The 26696-nt window shown below is 41.1% G+C and overlaps 2 protein-coding genes and 1 pseudogene across 2 annotated transcripts; all 3 read left to right on the top strand.

The window, feature by feature from the left end:
* The first annotated feature begins 8054 nt into the window (after positions 1–8054).
* LOC148039612 (cysteine-rich repeat secretory protein 55-like) lies at positions 8055–9260 on the top strand. The gene has a single exon (XM_087692162.1). The coding sequence runs from the start codon at positions 8306–8308 to the stop codon at positions 9065–9067; it is 762 nt and encodes a 253-aa protein (XP_087548288.1). The 5' UTR covers positions 8055–8305; the 3' UTR covers positions 9068–9260.
* Positions 9261–18241: 8981 nt separating this feature from the next.
* Positions 18242–19419, top strand: LOC148039611 (pentatricopeptide repeat-containing protein At2g33680-like). The gene is made up of 4 exons (XM_087661787.1): positions 18242–18434; positions 18494–18582; positions 18681–18915; positions 18986–19419. Exons 1-4 carry the CDS (start codon positions 18242–18244, stop codon positions 19417–19419), a joined length of 951 nt encoding a protein of 316 aa, XP_087517913.1.
* Positions 19420–19909: 490 nt separating this feature from the next.
* Positions 19910–20326, top strand: LOC148039610 (large ribosomal subunit protein eL32z pseudogene; annotated as a pseudogene).
* The last annotated feature ends 6370 nt before the right edge of the window (positions 20327–26696 follow it).

Genomic DNA, 26696 nt, shown 5'->3' with positions numbered 1-26696 from the left:
CTACTTCATTAAAAAGCTTAGTTTTAAGCTTAAGAAGCTTATAAGCTTCATAATCTTCAACTCGTCGTCAAGAGGAGGACCCCCGAAATTTTCGGCGGAATCAAAAACGGCCCCCCCCCCCCCCCACGATTGAAAAACGGCGGACTTACTGCTGATCCTCTTAAGCTTATTAGTTTAAGCTTATTTATTAAGCTTAAGTCATTAAACTACTCTCAAGTCAGACAAGGCAGAGAAGTCACCAAACTCCGGGTCCTGCGCATCAGAAGTCAAGTTTCGCAAGTCGACACTAATCAAGTACTGCAAGTCCTGCAAATCGGCTAAGTTCAGCAAGTTCACAACCCTGCAAGTCTGTTAAGTCTGCAACTCTGCAAGTCAGACTAAATCAGAACTGACTATTGCTTAAAACTCCTAGAAGACTTGTTCGTTTGTAAAAACTCAGAACTGGAAAGTTGTTCGCAGCAAGCTGTTTTACCTATCTACAAGTTCGTTGAAGTACTTTCAGCAAACGAAGACAGAAATATTTCAGAATTTCTGAAAATTGAAGAAGAAAATACCCAAAAATACATAGCCTTGTAACCCCAAATTTGAGCTACGCTCATCCCGCTAACTGATTTTGAGTGAGAAAGGTTTGTTGAGTTTTACAGGATGACTACCCCACATATGGATGATCCTATGGCTGAAGACGACCTACCCGAGCCTACCATGGAACAAAAGCTGGATCTTATCATGTTGCAATTGGACGAAGAGCGAAGAGCTAGGCAAGCCTTGCAAGCGCAATTGACAAAGCTACAAGGAGCGTCTACTGACAAAGAAGAACCTCAAGCTGAAGATCTGATTCGCCGTACCATCGACGCCACTCTTGAAGCACAAACCATTCGCAAGGAATCCAAGATAAGTAAACGAAGTTTCAAGTTTCGCACTTTCAATGGCATAAGAGAAGGAAAGACTGTTTTATCATTCATTAGCCAGTTTGATGACTATTTCCATGAGGAAACTTATCCTGAGAAAGATAAAATCAAGTGTGTTACTAATCATCTGATAGATAGAGCTTCACTTTGGTGGACTGTCGTCCGCAAGAGCATAGAATGTCCTGCTACATGGGAAGATTTTAAGAAGAAGTTCATGCAAAATTTCCTTCCACCGCAATTTCATGAGAAGGCAATCAAGCAATGGGATTTACTGCAACAACGCGACCGTGAGCCTATTCCACAGTATACAGAGCGTTTTTGGAATGCACTCCTACACCTACGCATGCTTGAAGACGTACCAGAGACGACACATAAGCGGAAGTACATGTCTGGACTTCTTGGACATTACTACGCTGAGGTGAACATGTTCAAGCCTGCTACCCTTGAAGACGCTATCTCCTTAGCTCACGACACTGAAGATAAGTTACGTGGAAGAGATCGACGACCACAGCCATTCCAAGCAAACGGTAATTATGGATCTAAACAATTCAATTCAAATTTCAGAAGGTTTAATCCAGGTCGTTTTTCATCACCATCTTTCCGCAAGAATTGGCCTAAACCACCTGCATTACCATCCACTGTCAATCCAAATCCTAAGCCTATCCAACAAGCAAATCCAAATATACCCAGACTCCCAGCCATTGCAAATAATGTGACCAAAGCCAAGCCTATCATATGTTACAAGTGTCACCAGCCAGGCCATCTCGCAGCAAATTGTCATTCAAAGAAGCCATCAGCACATATCAACTACCTTGGAGCTATGGACGAGGACGAGCATGAGGATATGCCGGACTTCACTGAAGAAGAAGATGATCCTACTACTACTTCCGACACTTTACCAGGTATGCCTACTTTACATTCATTGTTGACTATGAAATGTATGGTGCATGGAAAAGAAAGAATTATATTACATGATGACGGTAGTACGCATGACTTTATTTCAGCAAAATTGGTAAAGGAATTGAAATTGCATACAGTACCTACGCATTATCGCATAAAAGCTGCATTTTTAGGCACTAGGTACAATGGCACACAAGAAGTTCAAGATTTAGAAATTCAAATTGGTCCATATATTGAAAGAAGAAATTTCTTAGTTGTCCCATTACAGTCTAGCGACATTATTCTAGGAATGCCATGGAGACACCAACATAATCCCAATATAGATTATTCCACACACACAATGAATATAAATTTTCAAGGAAAATCTATTACATTATTTGGTATGCATGCATCTCATATGTTTCCACTGCTTTCGCATACCCAAGCAAAACGTGCACTACGCAAGAATACTAAATCATATCTCATTTGGGTGAATGAATTGCACGCAAAAGAAACTCATATGCACCCTAGACATAAGGAATTTCTTGCATATTTTAAGGACTGTTTTGCAGAAGACCTACCACCAGGTTTACCTCCATCACGACCAGAAGACCATAAGATTGACCTAATACCTGGCACACAACCACCTTGCAAAGCCCCATATAGGCACAATCAAATAGAGCAAAAAGAAATCCAGACTCAAGTAGAAGAATTACTAAATAGAGGTTTAATTCGACCTAGCAGTTCCCCATTCGGTGCACCTGTGCTCTTAGTCAAGAAAAAGAATAATACTTATCGGATGTGTATTGACTACCGAGCATTAAACAAGATCACTGTAAAGAATAGGTATCCTATACCTAGAGTTGATGACCTTATGGACAAACTGCAAGGATCTTCTATATTTAGTAAAATTGACCTTAAATCTGGATATCATCAGGTGAGGTTAGATAGATCCGACATATTTAAGACTGCATTCAGAACACAGTTTGGCCATTACGAATTCTTAGTTATGCCATTCGGATTAACTAATGCACCTGCTACTTTCAGTAGAATGATGAACCGTATTTTTCTAAAATATCAATATTGTGTGATTGTTTTCTTTGATGATATTTTAGTATTCAGTCAAAGTGAAAAAGAGCATTATGAGCATTTATCATTAGTTTTTCAATTACTGAAAGAAAATCAATTGTTTGCAAATCCTGACAAGAGTGAATTCTTTAAGACAGAAATAGAATATCTAGGTCATATTGTATCAAAAGAAGGAATAAAAGTTGGTCCTAAGAAAATTGACGCAATATTGCATTGGCCTATTCCTAAAAATGTACATGAATTACGCTCATTCCTTGGTCTTGCTAGTTTCTATAGGAAGTTTGTACGTAATTTCTCATTACTTGCTTTACCACTGACCAAACTTCTTAAGAAATGCATTGTTTATCAATGGACTGAAAACCAGCAGAAATCCTTTGATTTACTTAAACGTGCATTGACCAATACCCCTGTTCTACAATTGCCTGACTTTAACAGACCATTCTTTTTAGTTGTGACCGATGCTAGCGGATCAGGAATAGGAGCTGTGTTAATGCAAGATAATCATCCAATAGCATATTCTAGTTCTAAGCTGAAACCCTCTGAGCTCAAATATTCCACTTATGACAAGGAACTCTTAGCAGTTGTTCAAGCATTGAAACAATGGAAGCATTATTTAATGGGTTCAGAATTCATGATAAAGACTGACCAGCAAAGCATTAGACATCTACTTAGCCAACCCCAAATTTCTGACCGTCATATCAAATGGGCTTCATTCATTCAAAGTTTCCATCCTATCATTCAATACCAACCTGGAAAAGAAAATGTAGTTGCCGATGCATTAAGTAGAAGACCTGCAATTCATAACATTTCTATCATATCTTTTGATTCATTGATTGCTATGAAAGACACATATCACCAGGATATTACTTTTCATTCTGATTGGCAAAAATTAGTTCAAAATAATTTCATTCCTGTTGATTCATTGTCATATAATGATGGATTCATGTTCTTTGAAAAGAGACTGTGTGTTACTATTCCATTCCGATCTTTTATTTTAAATGAAATTCATTGTCCCCCATATCAAGGTCATAGAGGTATCATTTCTACATTACGCATGTTAACTGAAGATTTTTATTGGCCGCATATGGATGCAGATGTATCTAATTTTGTATCTGAATGTCTGATTTGTCAAAGAATAAAAAGACATCATGGTAAACAATATGGGTTATTAATGCCTTTATCTATTCCATCTAAACCTTGGGAACATATATCTATGGATTTCATTACTGGCTTACCAAATACTAAATCTAACCATGACATGATTTGGACAATTGTAGATAGATTTAGTAAGCAAGCATATTTCATTGCATGTAAGAAAACTTTAACAGCATCACAAGCAGCACAGTTATTTTTGAAAACTGTTTTTACTAACCATGGATTGCCGAAAGTGATTATTTCAGATAGAGATTCTAGATTTTGTAATAATTTCTGGATTACACTGTTTGCAAATCTAGGCACAAAGATTGATTTCTCATCTGCATTTCATCCAGAAACAAATGGACAAACAGAAGCCACAAATAGCACTATTCTAGATCTTTTACGTGCATACACTATCTCTAAACCTCAAACATGGGATACTCATTTGCATTTATTACAGTTTGCATATAATAATACACCGCACACATCTACAAAGAAAGCACCTTTTGAAGTTATTTATGGACATAGATTATCTACACCTGTTGCATCTTTGTCTAATAGAATACAAAGTGCCGATGATATTGCTGTTATGCATAACACTATTTTTGATGAGGTCAAGGATATGATTGCTAAAGCCCAACAATCATATACCAAACAAGCCAACAAGAAAAGACAAGCCATGAATTTCAAAGTAGATGATTATGTTTGGCTTAGAATAGAAAAGCGTAGACTGCAAAGTGTAGATAGACATCCAGTTGTTAAATTAGCCCCTAGATTCTACGGACCATTTAGAATCATTCATAAGATTAATGACAATGCATTCAAGTTAGAACTCCCATCTCATTGGAAAATTCATAATACCTTTCATATTAGTTTATTGAGACCATTTAGAGGACAATTACCTATCCACCCTGTCTATGAAAACCCACCTTTACTAGAAGAAGAGACTGAAATACTTGAACCAGAAGCCATTATAGACACTGACTACATGACCACTAGAACTGGCCGAAGGTATTCTAGATATCTAGTAAAATTTAAGAACCATCCTGTAGAAGAAGCACAATGGATGCACGCTAGAGACCTAAATGCTTTCCCCACTCTGTTAGCTCCACATTGAGCTAATAGCAATTGAGGTCAATTGCTATCCCACCCCGGGGGTATGATGCCAGGAGGCATATTCCACGGTGGATTCCGTGAGGTTTTATTCCACGGTGGATTCCGTGAGGTTTTACGGTGGATTCCGTAAACTTAGATGACCGGGGCTCATACGCAAAGAGGATTCTTTGTGCGAGAAGTTGATGGGGACGCCTGTCCTTTTCGGGCGTTTCATTAATTTAGTGTGTACATGGGTGATTCCATAGCGGGTGATTCCGCAAAATGCATATTAAATTAATAAACGTTTATGAGTTTAGAGTGCGCACTCGTAATAAATTAAGGTTAGGATTTATTTCTAACCAAGTGATTTATTTATGTAGCTGAAGACTGCTAGGTATTCACTTTTGTCGGTTTAATTGTGTTATTTTACTAACGATTGTGAATGCTTCAGTTGATGTGTAGAGATAGCAGCAGTGGCGGAGGAAAGCATTGGAGTCTAGCGAGTTTTCGACCTTTCGATTATATTTTGATAGGCGCCACGCCTATATTTTGATTATGTCTATAGAGACATCGACTATTTATTATTATTTTGCATGCGCTTATGCGCCTGGATATGTTATTTTTATTTGAACATTGATATTGGGCGTGCCAGACTCTTTGGGCACCGTCCATTAGCTTTATTTTCCTATTTTTGGTAGAAAGCAAACTCAAAAGCTAAAAGCTTGTATATTTTTGTAATTGGGCTATTTTTGAGCAAAAAGATTGAAAATATATATTAAATACATGCTTTGTGAAGCGCTCACACAAGGCATGGGGGAGATTCAACCCAATTTGTCTCTTGTCTCATGTCGTGCTTGTTTTTACATTGGTCTTTGTGCTAAAAAGTAGAGTGCTTTGTTCTTGGGGACCTTTGGGAATTCACTACGTGAGCTACCTGCGTCCGATCTGCGCACCAGATTCAACCTGGCATTTGTATACATGGAGTTCTATGATGTAGTCCATAGAACTTTCATATAACTCTTCATGTATTGGATTAGCCATTTTTAAAGCTTCAAGCCCCATGAATTATCATGAATCAATTCAAGCATCACATTAATTAACACATATAAATAGAGAGAGAGAGAGAGAGAGAGAGAGAGAGAGAGAGAGAGAGAGAGAGAGAGAGAGAGAGAGAGAGAGGTATGTTGACCAAACATGTATAGCTCATTGGGTGGGTTGAATACATGGTGATGAGATAGTTTCAAGTTTAGTTCCTAAATTGAGCAATCCTTTGGTAATAGCAATATGAAAGATAGATTTAAACATTAGTCTCTCTGATGGCAATATAAGCACTCTTTTTTCAAGGGGTGCCTATTACATGTGAACATGTGCATTCAAGACCCAATTTAAAAATGACATATCTCTAAATTTTTCATGGATGAAAAATAACCTTTTCTTACTCAATCTGTAAATATTCCCTCTAGATGATACTATTTTGTATATAAAAAGAGGCCCAAAAAGAGTATTTGAAATTTCATTCCATTTAACCCACATGATATACTAACATAATTTTTAGTGGCCCACTCTACGCCCTCCGTTGCCTTGCCTAATCCCTTAGAATACAAGTGGCTAACCACTGGTGTTGGGACTTGCACCGTGGATAGTTTCTAGAAGGAATTTATCATAGTAGATAAGCTTGAGATTTAGCATGCACAAATTCAATGGCATATTAAAAGATTGAGTGAGAAAGCAAACAAAATGATAGAGACCTTACATAAAGCCAATTACATGGTTATACTTTTAAGTGAGAAAGTCATTAAGAAACCCATTTTTTTAGTAATGCTAGTATTACTTGTGTAATTGAGTAACAAAAGTGGCTCTAAAAGTCCGCAATGTGGTTTTGATCATAGTAGAGTTTAGTTTATTAAATACTTGTTATTCTCAAAAGCCCCAAATGTGGCATAAAATTCTATCGAGATGCATTGCTTGAAGGGAGGAAATAGATGTTAGTCTCTTGATTAATGATGTCACATTTGTATGGATAAGCTTGCCAAGAAGGTTTTTAAGAATGCCATGGTAAGAAAATTTAAGTAGGGTAGCTTTTTTTCGCGGATTCATTCTTAATTGTGACTCTTGAAATTTGACATTCCTAGTAGTTTTTGCTTATATATATTTCTTTTCCAAATAGAAAACTCCTTTAAAAGCCATGCAAGGGGCCTTATTTCTAAAAAACTTATCATGTGTATCCATGTGCTTGTGTGTGTGTGTGTGCACATGCCACCATGGTAGTGTGAGTTTATATGGAGTGAGCCCATTATGTTAATGTTATACAATTAGGATGCATTACTTTCTATAGTTATTCTCTTAAAGAAGCCAAATCAATGTACTAGATGATAATAGTTGCACCACAAACACCTAATAACTTTTTGGTCTTTTAAGAAGTGATTGTACTTGCACTGTAGTTAGTCGTTCGAAAGCATATGGATTGCTATAGTTAGGGTGGATTAAGATGCACAAACGTTTTTTATATGCCCACCACAAAATGTATTAGAAGTGGTGCCACAAACAGGGTGAAAGCTAGGCCCATGTGGAAAGATTTGCCATGGGGCAACAATTCACATAAGCAATATGTTGCAATATTTCCAATGAATAGACATTATTGGACTCGCAACACTTCCATTCTTACATACATGTCTCATTTTCTCAAAATTGAAGGACATATCACATTGTAGACTTTGGAAGCTTAAACTTTTGGCAAATTGTGAAGACAACCGCTTAAGGCTTCATTTGTGAAAGCCAGCAGTGGTTAGGCGAAACCGAGGTGCTATGTGAGGAACATTTCAAATGGTAGACCTTACGCTGAAAATTAGGCAAATTTCAAATTTCAAATTTAAAATCGTTAAAATTACAGGAATAGGTTTTTTAATAAAGTGTCTTTTGTCATAACATCGGAGAAAGTCGCAAGTTTCGTCTGCCAACGCAAGTTTCAACGAACCATTGACAGAGTCGGGCTTGCTGAGATGGATTCAGCGGCCAGCCTGAGATGGATTGTATGAATCGCTCGTCGCCGGGTCCTTATATAAATTGTGGTGCAGGTCCGCAGTAACGTATGACCTCCTTTTGAACCACAGACACGGAGAGAGAGAGAGAGAGAGAGAGAGAGAGAGAGAGAGAGAGAGGGCCTTCCAATAGAATCTAGGTAGTAAACAGTCTGCATCATGGATATGCGCATGACCACGATTCCAGCCATCGTTGTAATTGGCCTCTTTACACTCGTCCAGCTGCTCGGAATAGGCTGTGCGACATTCGACCCCTCCACGGAGGTCTACATCCTGTGCAACACTCAGAAGTATCCCGACGGCAGCGCCTTCGGCAAAGGCTTGAGCGCACTGCTGACGGCGTTAAAGCGCGAGTCGGCCTCCTCTGCGAGCTGGCACCGTAGCAGCAGTGCCTATGGCGGCAGCGACAAGGTGTACGGGGCATACCAATGCAGGGGGGACGTGCCACCAGACGTCTGCTCGCAGTGCGTCGGGGATGCCGCCCAGGCAGCCCTTGACAGCTGCCCGAATGCCATCGGCTCCAGGGTCCAGCTGGACGGCTGCTTCCTCAGGTACGAGAACTCCCCTTTCTTCAAAGAAGACTCCAGCATAGTCGTGGAGCTGTGCAACACGCAGAAGGACAACAGCACCGCCTTCCAGTCCCAGGTCGAGCAGCTGCTCACAACAGTCACAGCTTCCGCCCCCAACCGCCGGGGCTTGTATGCCAGCGCCAGCGCCCCCTACCCCGACGTACCTGGTGGTCGCCTCTACGCCCTCGCCCAGTGCCTGGGCTACCTCTCCAAGGCCGACTGTTCCGACTGCCTTTCCTCGCATGCTGACTCCTGGCAAGACTGCGATCACGGCGTAGGGGCCCAGATCCACACCGCCAGTTGCTACTACCGCTTCGAGATCTACCCGTTCTACAACGTCGAGATGAGCTAGCTAGACGTGATCACACTTCTACAGCTCCTGCTTAGCTGCAGCGTTCGAAGTCCAGCTCCACGCGGTATATATATATATATTACTCAATAAAAATGTACTTTGACACAAAAATTCCCTTTTTAGTGACAACAAAAATCATCCGAAATGAGTTTCAATCTAGAAATGAAATTGAGAATTTAACCTTGGCACGAAATTGGGAATTTGTATGAGTGCAATTACAAATGATTCCTCGACTGCTACCTCCATTTAAATCAATATCTAAAAATGAACCTTCTCAAACCAAAAACGAACTAAGAATAGGTTGATTGAATCAATGCAATCGTCCTATCAATGATGAGCCACTTTCTTTTCGAATTCAACTACGTAGACACAAAGTTTACCATGAAAGCCATGTGAGAGTCTCTAGCAATGATGGTTGAACATTGGTGTGTTTGAAAACTTGCGTGGGTAGAATAGATGGGATCAAATTCTAGACAAGATTGTGTTTTTCTTATCTCATTTTCCATCAAAATCGTCGATACATAAGTCACTCCAAACTCTTCTTAATCTAATGGCATCACTTTTTCATGGTACACCTTTTACTATTATAGTAGCTTTTATAGAGATTTTCTTCTCTTTCATTAGGGTTTTCAAATATGCTTCTAGAACTCTACTCCAACCTACCTCACATGGTTGTGTATCCAAATATCAATTCAAAAAATATGAAAACAACCAAAACTCTTAAATTGAAGAAATAATTTAAAAAACAAGGAGTTCATGAGTGCAACTATGCTAGCTTTTGCCTCGTGATGCCACAACTTCTCGAATAGAATAGAAAGGCCACATTTCATACATATTTTATCTCCAAATCCATTAGATCCTTCTTGATATATGTGCCAAAAAGCTCAATTAGAAAAACATATTTTTTATTACTAATCCTTGACAATCAATAAAGGAGTGCCATACATTAGATACCAAGTGCAAGTTCCTTACAAAGTAGGCCATTGAAGGTACACCACTTGTCACTCCCCAAGTGCAAGATTGATCATGCTTCCATGCATGTTCATGCCTCCTCCTCTTGCATCCACTCCTATTCAAAAAATTTATAATCAAAATAATAATAACAAAGGAGATATAAAATAAAATTTAGTTATGAAATAAGTGTTGATAGACACCCAATTGGCACTTCCAACTATGACATCAATCACAATCATACTCACTCTTGAACCACCTCTTAATGCTTTTACTCGTATAACTCCTCCATGTTCCCCTTGAGTAGCCTCCACTCGTGTGTGTTCTTGGAGCCCATGTTTTATGGCTCTTCTTAAGATCTCAAACTTTCTCTTTAGCCCTTCCATGGATTCATCATCTTCAACTTGAGTTACGTTAAGCACTATGTTTAGGAAGGCATGTTACTAGACTTCTAGCCCTTGCCTTTGTAGTGATTCTCCTGCTTTCTACTACAGCAAGGCGTTCAACCATATCCTTGACTCTTCTAAGGCTCCTCTCTTCCCAGGCCTCGGCCTCGGCCTTTATCAAATTGGGCTAATGTAACTGACGTACAACATATGTTGGTAAAGAGAGAGCGGATGAAATTAAGTTGGGGTATAAGCACTACACCTGCTAGTGCTCAGAAGTGGGCTGAAATTGCAGCCAAGGCACCTGTGGCTATGGCAAAACAACTAGCTACACTTGTTGGTCCAGCTCTTAAAGGTGATCATGCAGTGGATGAATTAATCAGGGGCATGCGTGATTAGGCTGAATTTGATTGAAATTAATGTAAATGTTGAGAAATTAGATGTCAATGTAGAAGAGAAGGGTCGGGCAATAGTCCAAAGACCATATAAAGAAGGATACAAGAGGAGATGCATTTGGTGTGATAGTTTACAGCATGAAAATCAAGACTGTACAGCCTATTGTGAAGCCAAAGCAAAAATTTTAGTCTTTTGGAAAGATGGCAAAATACATGCAACAAAAACTAGTTTTCTATAGAGCCAAATTTTGAAAATGGTGACACGTAGAAGAGGTTTGAAGAGACGGCAGCAAGGACATCATTTGTCGCCATAGATGCAACCACATATGGTTTGAGAATTGAAAGGGATGATGAAGCTCATAAAGGATACCTGAGTGAAGAAAAATCTTGAGTTTGGATGCAAGAATTAGAGTGCATGGAAAAGGGTAAAGCAGCAAAGGTTCAATTGGCTAATGCAAGGCAAAGTATACGAGGGAAAACAGGATGGAGTATACCAGATGGATTCAATTTCAGCCTATGCTAATTTGACTGAGCTCCATAATCAACAAGCTCTTGTGAAAAAAAAGAGAAGAAGAGATGAGGACACTACTAGTCCTTTCTCTTCAGGCCCATCTAAATGCATAACATAAAGTAAAATGGAGCAATAGAAAGAGGCTAAACCAGCCATACTTGAGCATGTTATGAAGGATGCATCTCAAGGGAAGAAACAAGAAGGGAAGAAAAGGGGCAAGCAACACAGTTACAAGCTACAATTGGATCTTGAGACTGCCACAAACCTAAAAAAAAGTTTTGGAAGAATGCATACTTAGTATTAGAGTGAAATTCGCACTTAGCGAAGTTCTTCAAATAGGGAAGTGTGAATTTCATGATGTAATCATTGATATGCTAAAACGAGAAAGATAGTTTGATAGTGAAGTTTTGCAAGCATTGATGCAAGTTGATAGAGACATAGAGAAACAACTTTAGAGGAAGTATGATGATGCATGCAATGCTATTTTGGAATAGGGTATTCTCCAACCGCATGAGTAGTGAATTTGACTAGAAAGATTCTACATAGTATAACACTTAAAGATAGAAGGTTAGAAGATGTTACATTTACTTAAAGTTGATGTCCAATTGATGACCAACAAGGAGGGTTTATTGTCATACCTTGAAAACTTAAGAACCCAATTCCAAGGACTTAATCGTTTCTTTTCCAACAAAAGGGTTGTCCATCAAAGGCTCTATGGTTGTGAAACTCAATGAACTAGACAGATTGTCAAGTAAGTTGCAACTGTTGAGGGCCGTGCAAGACAAAAGGATCTTGAAGGAACATGTAAAATCGACCCTGCGAAAACCTAACCCAAGGGGGAGAGCGAACTTTAGGGTAGCTAATTCATGCTAAAGATGGATTGTTGACTCAGCAGGCAGATGGCTACCAACATGAAATCTATTGAGCCATTTAAACCTTAACAGCGAAGCTCCTGAAGTTGCACTAATGGAGTCATGTCCGACTCATGGAAAAATTCCTTGTCGTTGGAAGATGTAGTGGATGATCTTCTTCAGCCAAGCAGTCAGTTCTTGAAACACGAACATAACTTGCAAGAAAAGTTGTGCACTTCCTAGGGGGTGTGTCTGTCTCACTATGTAGTGCATGGTGCTCGTGCCAGTGGAACTGGGAGATGGGTCTACTAACCTTGGGCAAGCCCTTGGTAATGTCCCACACTTGAGGACCTAGTTCGTGCATCGTTGGAGGTGCAGTGCAAAACTTAGGGTGACGGGTCTGAAAGTCCTGCCCTTGATGTGTCCTAAGTGTGAAGTGGGGAAGAGGCTAGGGAGAACCCTAGATGCAGTGAGTGTGGTGCACAATAACAATGAAGGGAGACTGCAAGCACATGTGAAGTGTTCTCCTTGTTAACTTGCTTAGTAGTAGATTCATCTTTCAGCTTTGCTATTTTTTTGCTCTTGTCTTTCTCTCCAGTCACCTTGTCTTTGTTTCCTTGTGGCTTTTTCTCTCTTTGCTTTTTTTTTTTGAGAATGAGAGAGGGAGTACAATTGTCAAGGCATATCACACCCATTTAATCACGGGGCGATCGCAGGCATTGAGATAAGAATGCGCGACTTTGTAGGTATTCTTTAATATCGGCCTTAGCTCTCAGAGAAGTGGTTGACAAGAAAGGGTGATTACACCTTGTGAAGCGGGTGTCACTCATATTTTCTAGGGGCTTTAGACAGAAGGAAGGAAGGAGAGTAGCCCACATCATTAACCTAGTCATAGCTCTACTATCTATTCCTAAGTTGATATCAAAGAAGAGTGGGGGGAGATGGGCTTCCTCTGGTGTGGGTTTTTGGAGTAGCAGGAATTTGATAAGTCGGAGGTAATTAGAAGTGGTCAAAAACGCTGGATCTGGGCAAGAAGAGAAGTCTGCAAGGAAACGATTTATAGAAGATAGTATATCTTCTAACCTAAACACTAAGCATTCCTCAGGGCTCCTAGCATTTACATTATATATTTTTGGGAAGTCGTAATCCCCATGCAAGTCTCTATCATAGTCCACTCCATGCCTACGGGGGTAGGGCATGTAGATAGGATCATTGCGCTCTTCGGGGAGTGAACTGCAAAAGGTGGTCCATGCATCAAAATTGGTGTCCCAAATCCTCCTCCACCATTTCGGTTGTGCCTCGTAGCCTTGGACGGTTTTGGGAACCAGATTGACCTTATCTTCCCAGTAATCCTGTGGCTCTTGTCGCCACCTAGTCATTATCATGCTCCTCTCTTCTATCCACCTGTTTGCAAGTTCATTAGCCAGATCCTTGATCTTGGCTAAGACTCCTAGAGGCAGGGCCTGGTCCAGAGAGCGTGGGAAAGCAAATGAGAGCTCAAACAGCCTTTTATGGAACTCTCTGTGGCATGGGCTCTTCAGGAAGTTGTCTTGGAATTGTGCGTGCTTGGCGTTGGGCCTCCTCAGCTAATTCTTGTCTTCTCCTCCTTGCTGCAACTACACGCTCAGGCAGATGGGCATGTGCAGGTTCTTCCTGTGGGAGATTGGGTTGAGGCGGACTTGGCATTCTTTGTTGCTCTTCTTCATCACCTTGCTCGAAATCCGGACCCTCTTCGACATGTCTCTCAACCACAGATGGGATGACTGGTAGTGGTGGTGGTGGCTGCTCATGCTCCTCAAAACCTAGCTCCTTGAGCTTAGTAGTGGAAAGGCCCATACAACATAAGTAGTGGAATTGTTGCTCCTTAGTGATCCCTGTACTCGTTGGGAGCTCTCGCTCTTGAAGACCATATCTTAGAGCTCGGGTGGTTAGCTCCAACTTTCTTTTCACCTTTTCCCCGGATCATCACCCTCAGCTTGTGTGACATGGAGTACCATGTTGAGAAAGGCCTACCGCTGTGTTTTAGTAGTTATTTCGGCAGCTTCAACCCTGGCTTCTGCAAGCATTCTTTCCCATTCTACCACTGCCAAGCGTTCGGTCAAGTCCCTCACCCTGTCAAAATTATTCCTTTCCCAATTCATAGCTCTTTCCTCCATCCTTTTTCTCTCTTCCTCCAGTTGGCTCGCGAGGGTGGTTACTACCTATTGCTGCACATTTGTTAAAAACCACAACTGGTTCCTTCCTCTTAACTTCTGAGCCAGTTGCTCTTCAGCAATCCCTTTGGCTTGATCTACAATGTTGAGCCTTTGGTGCACCTCGACCAGTACTTCTGATTTTTCCTGCACCAGCTACTCTTGGCTTTGGATCTCAGTAAAGGAATAGCCTTTTTTGATTGAAAGCCATGGCCATGAGGGCCTCTACATCGTCCTAGGAGGTATCCAGCACATCTTGTAATCTTTGCACTTCATCTTGTAGCCATTTTGCTTCTACTACTAAGACTCCTGGCCCTTCACTCTTCAGAAACTCGATTTCACTTATTAATCTGTTTTGTTCTTCTAGCTCCTACCACAAACGGAGCTCCATGGTATGTTCTTGTGGCATACTGGCTTCGCCTTCCTATACCTCTTGTCTTAGCATTTCCACTTGAGTGACCTTTTGCTGTAGATCATTGTATTGCTGCACTAGTAGCTTTAGACTCCTTTGCTCTGCCACCAGGTTTTGCTCTTTGTCTTTCACCCTTTGTCTAAGGCGGCTTTCGTTGTCCTGGGCTTCCTTTGTTTTTGCTACTAGCTGGTCCTGCAAGGCCTTCATTTCTCTTCGTCGGTCGACTCCCTGCCTTGAGACTTCTAGCCTAAGAGCAGCTGACATTTCTTTTTCTTTTTCTAGCTCCATCAAGGCCACTTTCTTCTCTTCCTTTGCCTTGTCTAGTTATGCCAGTAGCTCAGCCACATATGCGTCTCTGTGCAAGCATCTTCCATGTACTATTCCTTAGATGTACTTATCATCCTCTGTATCTTGTGATAATTCCATGACTTTTCATCAGCGATCTTGTACTTATTCTATGTATCAGTCTTATGGATTCAAGTACATTTTGTGCTCATCTTGACAACCATTGCGTACCCAACATGTAATGCATTTGTAGAATATTATATAGCACATGTTGCTATATGTGACAGGACAGTAAGCTGCCCTGCCAAATATTTTTTTCTGTATAACCATCACTAAAATCAGTGTTCGCAGGCATGGGATTATGGGGTGTGGTGGTTGATGTCTCCAGCCTTTGTCTTTTAGGGTCTTGCCATGACTCTGCATCTACAGCAATGGGCCTTTTCAATCTGGTTTCTGGCACGATCTCAGCAACTTTGCTCACTAGCATTTGCACCATGTTTATTAGCTGTGCCGTGTCGAGGGGAGGCGTGGGTTGTGTGGTGGTTGCAGTCGTGGTTTCAGTCATTGCAGGCACAAAAGAGGAAGGAAGTGGATGTAGTAGGGACTTACCCTTGCCTACAGCCACTGGAGCTGCTTCCACACTTGAACTAGCTTCGGCTTTATGACGGGGGCTCACAGGTTCGAGCTCTCCATCCCTGTGGGTCTCTTTCACAGATCTTCGTGTAGCATCTGCCAACTCGGCGAGCTCCTTCAGTCTCTGCTCTTCAGCTTCTTCTTCTGCCCTTCTTTTCCTATCCTCTTCTGCCTTCTTTGATTCTTCTCTTATCTTTGCAAGCTCTTCCTCCTCTTTCCTCCTTCTTTCTTCCTCAGTCCTCCTAGACTCTCTTCGAGCCCTCTTGATTTCAGCTCGTTCTTCTTTGCTTAATTCCTCTTTCCTTTCCTTCTGTCTCCTATCCCCTTTCTTTTGTCCTTCTGGTCTGCTTGCTTCTATAGGCGGCACTTCCTGTTCTCCCTTGTCACTTATTGTTCTTTCACTTGATTCTTCTTCTTCGTGGTGAGGTGGGCTTTGATGTTGTGGGCTTTGATGCACAACTTGCTCTTCCCTGACTCCAGCATCCTTCATTGCTTCATCTATGATAGCTGTCAAAACACCACCATATAGAATTGTGGCCGCCTTTGAGGTAGGTTTCTTCCTTGTGGAGCATGCTGTTGAGGCAAGGGATTCTCCTCCTGCTGGTGCTTAGACTAGAGTGAGAAGGGAATCTGAGCTTTGAATGGTTTTCTGCACGAACCCATTCCAGTCTACCTCCTCAGGGACTCCTACTGCGATGCTTTCTAAAAACGGGACCCCGATCCTGTTCATCAATGCATTGTACCTTTGGCCCGAGAAGAGTGTGTGGATCATCTTCTCTTGCAATTTCACTGCTGGATCTGGGATGTCAGCCAAGCTGATTCCATCCACGGTGTGCACCTCTTCTTTCTTTACCCCCAGCATGGCATAAACATCCCTTCTCGGCCGCCTCTCTTTCTTGGGTACCCACCCCAAGGCCTTCTCTATGATTGCCGCATTGAGGGGCACTTCAAATCTTCTTTCCTACTCCCCTGTCCTCACTGTGACAGTGCCACAGTTCCTGCCCTTGTCAAAGTTCCTCAGAAATTCAGTACACATGCCGTAATCCACGGCCTGCCCCGCCTTTTCCACATACTTGTGGAGGTGGCATCAGTCCACCAATTCTTTAACTGCAGGTTCCTCCAAGATGGTCTCATCCAGGTTCAACGTGTGCTTGAAGGTGAATTGACTGAATCCTCGTGTCTCAACACTGATGCCGAACTTGGTCATCTCTTCTTCAAAAAATGGGGGTTTGCCCCCTTTGTCTTGTCCTGCCATGGTGGTTACCTGTCAATGCACCATGCCAACATTAGTGCTTAAAAATCGGCTTATTTCTAACAAAACTCAATTTTGAGAGAAGAATGTACGTGTCAAAAATTGGTATACTTGCTTAGAGGCTTGAATTTTAGAGACAGGGTCACAGCAGCAATCGCTATTGTTTTCCCTTTGCAGTATCTTCCATTGAGACTCAATTAATCATAACATTCTGTTAGATAGTATGACTCTCATTTTGCTCTGCTCTTGCTCACATTGCCCCCCCCCCCGTCTTGGATCTTTCAAGGAATCCTTCCTAGGATTAGCACAGGAAGTACAAGGCAAATGCTATTTTTCGTGGATTGACTTACTTAGACAATAACCAATCATAGAAGCTTGGATTGTATTCAAGTTGGGCATGACAATCAAGAGCAGATGGTTGGATGGAGACTTGGGAGATGAAGGTCAAGACATCATGAAAGAGATCTCCAGTATTAAGGCAGCTTGCAACATGTAATTCCTCTTCCGTAAGGAATTGGTCAATGTAAGGGTGAGCGAGCACATAGTCGTCTTAATGCTGGTTGCGGGTGATGGCCAAAACCCTAAATGAGATAGGTGCCACATAAGTAGGGTCATATTCGATGGTTTTAATTGCCCTACATTGCTCAACATTGGTCATTATCCAGCAACCTTTTTTCTCCCATTGGATTCTTAGAGCAAACCACTACTGCAAGAATGTGGAAGGCGAGCTTTCCATCTGCGTGAGCTCTTGCAACTCGTGCTCAGGAACAGAACGAGGAGGCTTACGATATGAAGTGATTAGTCTTCTGAGGGCAGCTTGCTCCTTCGAGATTTTGTCATTTGCTATCAATTCACCAGCAATTTTGGGAAATTTCCAGGTCATAAGTTCGTATTCTTCCCAAGTGCATGGTAATGCACGAACATCCGAAGCAAGTGTTTTGTCAAGAAGACCTAGGTCTAGTGTCTCATAACTTCTAGCGAATGTAGTGAAAGTTTTGTCCAAGATCTTGATGCAGGTTAATAAGTCATCCCCAGAAGTCGCTATTGTATTGTTGCGCATCCAAGGTGTGGAATCCACCAAAAAGTTGTGTGTGTGACATTTGTTACTTTGTACATACTTAGTTGTTGTGTTTGCATTTTTGTTCTGCATGGGTAGTATAGTAGAGAGAGGGGTCTTTTGCTGCCTTTCCTTTCAACTGGGGTTGCACCAGATAGGTCCTCCTTCAATAATGGTGGGCATGATGGGATGCTTTCAGCCTATGTTGAGCAGGGTCAAGGTGAGAATACATTATTATTATACAAACAGATGCAAGAGGAGGGCATTTTCTCAAATGAGCAGATCACATTTCATGCATGCGGTACCCTCATTGAGAAGGAAGATGTTATGAGCATGGATGGGAAACCAAGAAAAGTTTCTTGGGAAATTTACCAAGCATTACATGCAGATTCTCACAAGAAGGGTTTCTTTTCAGATACTTTTGTTGGCAACATCATTGTTAGTATGTGCTTAATAGGTTATCCAAGTGTGACACAGTGACATGGAATGTGATGATATTAGGTTATGCAGAGGAAGGCCAAGGAGAGAAGGCTTTACAACTTTATGGACACATGCAAGTTGAAGATGTCAACCCACTGGAGCAGACAATAGTGATCGCACTCCAAGCATGCGCAATCCAAGAAGAGAAGGGCTGAATAACTCAAAGTCTCTGGAAATTGGATAAGCGTTACATGTTGATGTCCTTCAGAAAGGACTCACATCAGACATTTATGTTTGTAGTACCCTGGTGTCTATGTATAGCAAATGTGAGAGCATTGTAGAAGCAGAGAATGTGTTTGATGGGTTGTCTGAGCACACTGTTGTGTTATGGAATGCTTTGCTTTTTGCCTATCTAGAGGTCAGTCAAGTAGATAAAGCTTTGCAAGTGTACTTCAAAATGAAAGCTGAAGATGTGATTTTGAATGATCACAATTTTATCTGCAGTAGCAGCTTGCAGGACCACTGGAAGTGTGGAGATGTGCAGACAGCTTCATTTTGATATAGTTTTTGCAGGTTATGATCTGCTTCCTGAGTTTGGAATGGCACTTATCTGCACATATGGTGATTGTTCATGTATGGTTGATGCTCAAGCCGTCTTCAATGGAATGCGGAAGAAAGATGTTGTAGCATGGACTGCATGTATTGATGGCTATGTGCAAGAAGAAAATAGTCTAGCAAGCCTACAAATGTTTGATGAAATGCAGCCAGCTGGTATAATTCCTAATGGATTCACATTTCTTTCACTCCTTTCTGCTTGCAATCATTCCAGTTTTGTTGACAAAGGCATTGAGTATCTCAATGGTATTCATACATATTCAGGATTATGTCTAGACTTGAAGCATTATGTGGCTATGATAGACCTCCTTGAAAGGGCAGGAATACTGCGGACGGAGTGCTTGATTGGGAGAAGGCCGCTTTTCTGGTTAAAAATGGGGCCATTTTTCTAATAAAAAAGGGGAGATATTGTGGAAGGAATAGAGGATGGTGAAGAAAAGCATTAGGGAGAAGCTTTTTGGGGAAAAAAAAGGAAGCTTGAATGGGGAAGAAAAAACAAGGAGGTGACTAATGCTTGGCACAAGGTTGCTGCTGCTTATAACTGCAAGATTGCTGAGGGTGTTTTGAGTCATCAAATGAAAGACTACTGTTTCAAAAAATGACATAGTCAAAATTGACCTTGGGCGCCACATTGATGGTTTCATAGCTGTTGTTGCTCATACGCATGTTATTCAAGAAGGGCCTGTTTACGGGAAGAGCAGCAGATGTTTTCGCTGCCAGAAGCACAGCGGCAGAAGTTGCTTTGAGGCTGATCAGGACTAAAAAGAAGAACATGGATTCATGTCCTGGACTAGACAATCCGAAAAACATTTCTTTGGGCACTCTAGATCAGAGAGAAGGACAAGCAACGGGCTTTCAGGAGATCGGTCGAGCTCTTCTCGAATGCTTATAAACCTTGTGAAGTAGAAGCTCGTGAAGAAGCGCATCAAGAAGTACAAGCGATCTCAGAGCGACTGCAAGATCTCCGTCAAGCCAAACTGGCATAGGCAGAAGGGTATTGATTCTGATGTCAGGCGGAAGTTTAAAGGATGCATATTAATGCCCAATATTGGTTATGGAACGAACAAGAAGACTCCACATGTCCTTCCCAATGGATTTAAGAAGTTCTTGGTGCACAACTCTACTGAGCTAGATCTTCCGATGATGCATAACAGGAAGTTCTGTGCTGAGATTGCCCATAATGTCTCAACTCTCAAGCGGAAGTCAATTGTTGAGCGGGCTGGACAACTCAACATAGCTGTGACGAATGGTTCTGCCAGATTGCAGCTGTTACCTCCAACCACCACGAATGTGAATTAAGGCACAATTGGAATCAAAGGAGTTGCTCACATTCTACATTAAACAACTGAAGAATTTGAACAAAGTAAGGCTTGTTGACGCTGAGCTTATATGCACAGAGCCGCACTCTAAGAGACTGAAAGTCAAGTTAAAGATTCAAAAAGAAGTGATGAATGATGCTATATTGGAACAAGGGTATGTTGTTGAGTATGTTGTAGAAGATCATATGTGTGATAGCTGCTATAGATCTGCAGCAAATCCAGACCAGTGAGTTGCTACAGTGCAAGTGAGGCTGAAGGTTGACCACAAGAAAACATTCTTCTACCTTGAGCAGGTTATTCTGAAACACAACTGAGCAGCTCTGTGCCACAAGTGCACTGGATGGCATTGTCAATTTGTGGCAGATTCAAGGAAAAAGGATTGACCTCTCGTTGCTGAGCTTAATTGATTTCCTTTCCTTGGGATAGTGCATATATTCAGAGCTTATACACGACTGAACAGTGTAACCATGTTCTTGAAGACTTGGATATTGGCCTTAGACAAGGACTACTTCTAAGTGAATCCTTGTTTTTCCCTCTTCTAAGTTTGTGTAGTAAAATTTTGGATGTGAGATCTGTCAGGCATGAACACATTTTATCAATAAGCAGTGGCAGCCCTTGCTGGAAATCTTATATGTATCGTATGGTGCTAGAGAGCTTGCTAGAGACAAATCTAGCCTTCTGCAGAGTCATAGAACCCAGCAATAAAGCATTGCCATAGAGTATGTTATACTGGCGCAGGGTCAAATAACTGCTGATCAGAAACTGGCCTTTGATTACTGGCACCGGTGGTGCTTGGATTCAATAGCTCTTCAGGCTGTGAACACCAAGTTTATTGAACAGATGCATGCTAAATCAACAATCTTTGCATTCAATATGAAGAGTTTGGAGTTTACTGTTGCATAGCCTGATCTCACTTGATTAATCTTCTATCTTGGAATTTTTCAAGAACCTCTGTGGTCGTGATTTTGCTTTCGAAAACCCTTCAACATCTTTGGTGAACTCGACGTGAAAGCGTCGCATAAATTTCAGGATGGGAGATACTTCAGCATCCATTTCAGCCTCTTCTACAATTCCTTCTTTGTCCTCTACTTCAGCTCCATCATTGACTGCTGCTTCAAGTACTTCAACGGATGATTTAAAGCAGATTTTGTAGAATATGTCTATGTATATGCAGCTTCAAAATCAACAGACACAATTGTATATGCAACAACAGCAACAGTTGCATCAACAACAGTTGTCTCAGCAAAGGCAACTGTATTCGGAGCAAGAGAATGCAATCAGCGCGACTAAGGCGATTGAACTAGTTGAGAATGAGAAGAAGCTATTTGATGGCCATAATGTTTTGGCTTATTTGAAGACGTATGAGACCAAGATGGGATTTTTTGGAGTACTAGTAGGACTTATGAGTAAGTATTTCCTTTGTCTAGTCACACCCGCCTTGAGGGCAAAAGTGGCTGATCTTTTCCTTCAAAATTCGCATTGGCAAGATTTTAAGAAGGCCCTAAAAGGAGATTATTTCCTTGAGGACTTTGGTATGGCTACCCGGCGGTCATTCCGAGAGTGGGTCTACATAGCTGCTTCAGAGTTGATACGAGAATTTGAAGAGAGGTATAGTCAGCTTGATGCCATTGAACAAAGAGCATTGGATGTTGAGAAAGTTGAGCTTTTCTTGCAAGATGCAGATCCTACTCTTCAGGAATAATTAGGAGAGCTTCTTGAAGATCGTACGAAGCCTATGGGTCTTAAAACGGATTGGCAAGATGCCTAGGATGCAGTCTCGACTTTGACCAAGAGGATGATATGGAAGATTCGCCTATAGAATGGATCTATGACACCAACGCCGTCTTCTGCTTCTATGCCTGCTTTTATCCCTGTTATTTCTTCTCTTCCTCAGCCAGTTTCTTGGCCTATGCTAGTGCCTACTGTTTCTACTCCTCCTCATGTATCCCTATCCCACCTATTGCCCAGTTACAATACTTCTTGCATGGTCTTGATTTTAACATCTAGGTGCAGCTAAGTAGTGTTACCTTGGTGGATATAGACATTGCCATTAGACAAGCGCAAGAAATAGAATCCCGACTGTAAACAGCCTATGCTTCTCGAATCAATCCTAATATGGGTCTAGCATCAAGAAATAATTTGCAACCGATCAATGGTAGTGGAAGTCAAGGGATAGGAATGGCCAAACGTAACGAGAGAGGGAACGCGGTGCCAAATGTGCCTTTATTGCCAAGTCCACCTAGTGTGACTATGCCTATGGTGAGTCAGATGCCTCCAAATGTGTGAGGCCAAGCAGTGAACCCTAACGTCATTCCTGTGGGTCAGTAGCTGGGCTAAACCAATGCCTAATAAAATTATACGTCCAAGGGACCGATGGGTAGATGATTAGGGCTATGAGTCAAGTTCATCAAATGTCCTTAATGAAGTCAATGACATGATGAAGCACTATATGGATACGATCTCTGAACAATATGAGAAAATAGTTGTTGATGTTAACTTCTTAAAAAAACAATAGAATCTGATATGGAGTCTATGCCCCAAAGAGGGTGCACCCTCTAGATTCAGCTGCAAATGGTGTGGTAGGCATTATTATCCATGTAATTTTCCAAATGCCAAGTGTGACATTTGTGGGAAGTCTGGCCATTTAGCAGCCACCTGTTGGAGCAAGATCAGTTCCCTCCACCAAGGCAGTCGACAACCAGGGCTTGTTAATCATTGTGCGCATGGAAACAAATTTAAGTAGGATGATGGGCCAAAACAAATACTCCAAAGAGGTAAGGCTACTATCGAAGAATTGCCAGGTGGCTGTGGGGTGAGCCTCATCGAGGCTATGTAGGTTAATGGCACTGAAGCTTCTAGCCTACATGTCGTAACAAGAGGCCAAAAAAATAGAGAAGGCGACAAAGATAATGTAAAACCTATCGATGGAAACCCTAGGCAGGATGATAAAGAAATGCAAGTTTTAAATCCTGATGAGGAAGGGGGACCTCTGAAGCCCGTAGAGAGTAAAGATGATGCCAAGATTGATAAAGAGGTGTCAAGAAATAACGCGAGAGTTAAAAAGGAGGCAATAAAGCCGGTGCAACATCTTAAAGAGCGGATGGTTTGGCGCGAGAAGCGAGTCTTAGCGAATTATCACGATTTTGATTTAGCTAGCTCCCTTTGTGATGTTAAACCAGACGTGAATCTCTTACAGATAATCAAGATGTAGCCACGAGTATGCAATGAATTTAAAAAGATAATGCATATAGGTTATATCGTAGAATCCTTGGGAATAGCGTACGTAGGGGATGGCTAGTTTGAACATGTCGAAAAGCACTGCCCAAGGGTTGCAGCCTATGTTGATGGGATTCTAGTGGATAATGCTATTGTCGACACAAGATCCTTAGTTAATGTTATGAGTTCTGAATTGATGGAGAGGTTGGGTTTTGCGATTTAGAAAGATGCCTCCACAATCCTTAGAATGGCTGATGATATTCTGAGACAGTCAGAGGGCTGCATTACTAAAGTCCACTTGACATTGCCAACGTAGAATGCATGTTGGACTTTAGGGTAATCCAATTTGCAAGGAATCTGAGTTACCAAGTATTTCTTGGTCAACCTTGGATTTTGCAAGCAGACCATCAAGTAGATATACCCAGTGGTAGATTGATATTTGGCAGAGGTGCTAGACATGTGGTAGTCGATGCATATCGTGAATCACCTCAAAGTAAGCGAGATCCCCTTTCTTCTATAGAGTTAGAGACAATGAAAGATGTGTCTGCAAGTGAGATGTCGTCAAACAACTGAAGAATCCAAAGAGGGATCAACCACAGAATGGAAAGAACCAATACACAACTTTACGAGAGAGAATATATGTACTAGACACCATATTAGAATATGAGAGAGAGAGAGAGAGAGAGAGATGAGAAGAGAGGGAAATAAGAGGAGAAGAGGTAGAGGAAACTTGCCAATATGTATTCATGGAATGAGGAGATGATGAGAGAGGGAGACAAGAGGAGAAAGGGTAGAGGAAGCTTGCAATTATGTATTCATGGAGTGAGAATATGAGAAGAGAGGGAGACAAGAGGAGAAGAGGTAGAGGAAGCTTGCCATTATGCTACATAATAAAAGAACTCACTCATAGCTTACCTCAAAGAGATGGACTAGGATGAGGGTATTCTAGAGTGCTCTCATGTGCTTGTTATTTGCATTGTTTACATCTCCATGGATTTCTTATATAGCCTCCATGAGGGATTCGATTAAGCTAATATTCTTGATTAACATAATCCTAGATAATGTGTGGCATCTTTGAAAATATGAAGAATAGTGGATGGGACAAGTCTCCACCTTGGTCATCATGCAAAAAGCCAAGGGTGGTGGTAGACAAAAATAGAGAAAGGGAGCTAGATTACAAGAGGTGGGTGTCCAAAGCACATTATTATAATATATTTACAAGAAGGATAGAATGGAAAGTTGATGTGGTGAAAGAGAGAAGAAAATTGCATGTAGCCAGCAATTTGCACCTTCATAACTTCAAATTGGTGAAGAATCTGAAAAAAGTTTCTTATGCAACTTTGTAGACCAGATCGAAACTGATTGGGAAGCGTGGGAATTTTCTTGAGATTCACTTTCTCCTAGGAGTTATTGAGATTATAAAAAATAGCATCCAAAAGCTGATTTGACTTTAGTTCCTTATATATATATAAATACATATAAGCATGTGATAGAAGGGGTCCATGCTTGTAAGCTTTTGTGTAAGATCTAAATGACACCATGATGTGGATATTGACTTGTGTACTAGGGTAAGGTTTCCTCTAGTGAGGTGATAGATACCAAATCTTAGTGATGCAGATGGAACCCACGTGTAGTTGGAGGCTAGTCCTTTGAAAAATCTATGCACTCACTTAACTCCTAGGTGTAATCCATTTCCATCTTCACTAAGATAACTATCCCTTGAACCCTTTACATTTACATCCCTCCTAAGAACTTGTTCCCCCCATTTGCTAGAGTTATCATAATCGAGAAGCAATGTAGCATAGCTAGTGCTTGAAGAGTAAGCCCAAAGTGATATGGTAAGGCTCTTGATAGGGGTTTTGGCTAAATTTTGTGGTAGAAATCTGGTTTGTAAAAAACCCGGATCACTTCTAATACCTAAGAATATCTCAAAATAGCATGTATTTCGCTAATTCACTTGTAGCCTATTATTCACTACATGTGATAACCTATAAATTCCTTGTTGACGCCTAAAATACCTTGTTTCTTCATCCAAGATCTCTTCTTTATTCCTCCATATATTGTACCTATGCAAGGGATAATTTAGAGAAAAAGGGTTTCCATCAGGTGTATGTAGAATTCCTCCTCTAGTTAGGTTGTGGCTCCCTTTAGAACCTACAATAGCAAGGGAGGTTCACCTCTCTTTTGTGTCACTATCTCCCTTTATATCCATCCTTTTCCTTGGTGTGAAAATTGACATAGTAGTAGCATTCTAATTTGAAAACCAAGAATGGAATCCATTTGATCCAAAGAAATCTTTTAGCTAAGGATATGTAGGGATTTGAATAGAATCAATGGATAAAGGAGAGGGATTACACTAGAAAATTAGTGATTCCGTGATTGCTAACTTACCCATGACAATTTCTAGTGATTTGTGAATGGTTCAAGCACAAAAATTTTGAGACTATACAATTCATGAGAAAAAAAAACTCAATGTGAGAATGGATTGAGCAAGTGGAATAAAGGGATTTTAAATGAAAATGTATTAAAATGCCTCTTCAATAGATGGTTGAAGTGACTTCGTTAACCTGTGTGATACAATCACTAAAACAAAAAGCATTAAACTTACCTATACCAAATAGACATATGGCTCTCTTGGCCTAATGAAATATTACAGTTCACAACTAACAAAAGCGGCCCTCATGGTCTAAAGAAATAAATCATTTAAACTCGACAAAAACCGGTCCTCTTGACCTAAGGACATCCAGCCTTAAAACCCTAAAAAGACCCAGCCCTCTGAGCCTAATGGAAATAAAACAAAACATCTCATATATATCCCCCCTTTTGAAATCTCACTAATATACAACAAGATGCTCCATCCCAAGGAGGAAATAGGGCTCCTACCCTAAACTAAATGCATGTGATTGTGACCCATGCCTCCCATATAAATAGCAAGAGGGGTATGCATAACATGTTGTCTAACCAATCTATGGGTCCAAGATAACAAAGGAAAATGGGTCTCGGCCACTCTTTGCATCACCCATACTAACCATCACCTGCCATATAGAGCACGTGCTAATAAAAGTACCCATAATCAACTAGGTTCTATCTCATCATTAATAGAGATATCCAAACTAGGACCACAGTTGAAGAAA

This window comes from Lygodium microphyllum, chromosome 2 (genome assembly GCF_053477565.2).
Source record: "Lygodium microphyllum isolate KBCC chromosome 2, Lygodium_microphyllum_v1.1.10, whole genome shotgun sequence".
Taxonomy (NCBI): Eukaryota; Viridiplantae; Streptophyta; class Polypodiopsida; order Schizaeales; family Lygodiaceae; genus Lygodium; species Lygodium microphyllum.
This window is presented reverse-complemented; position numbering and strand designations above follow the sequence as displayed.

Bases quoted from the DNA above. Each gene is read 5' to 3' on its own strand.
- LOC148039612 (XM_087692162.1), top strand. From the start codon at position 8,306: ATGGATATGCGCATGACCACGATTCCAGCCATCGTTGTAATTGGCCTC.
- LOC148039611 (XM_087661787.1), top strand. From the start codon at position 18,242: ATGCAAGAGGAGGGCATTTTCTCAAATGAGCAGATCACATTTCATGCA. The intron at 18,435-18,493 runs GTATGTGCTTAA...TGATGATATTAG, and splicing joins TGTTGGCAACATCATTGTTA to GTTATGCAGAGGAAGGCCAA. The intron at 18,916-18,985 runs GTAGCAGCTTGC...TAGTTTTTGCAG, and splicing joins TGATCACAATTTTATCTGCA to GTTATGATCTGCTTCCTGAG.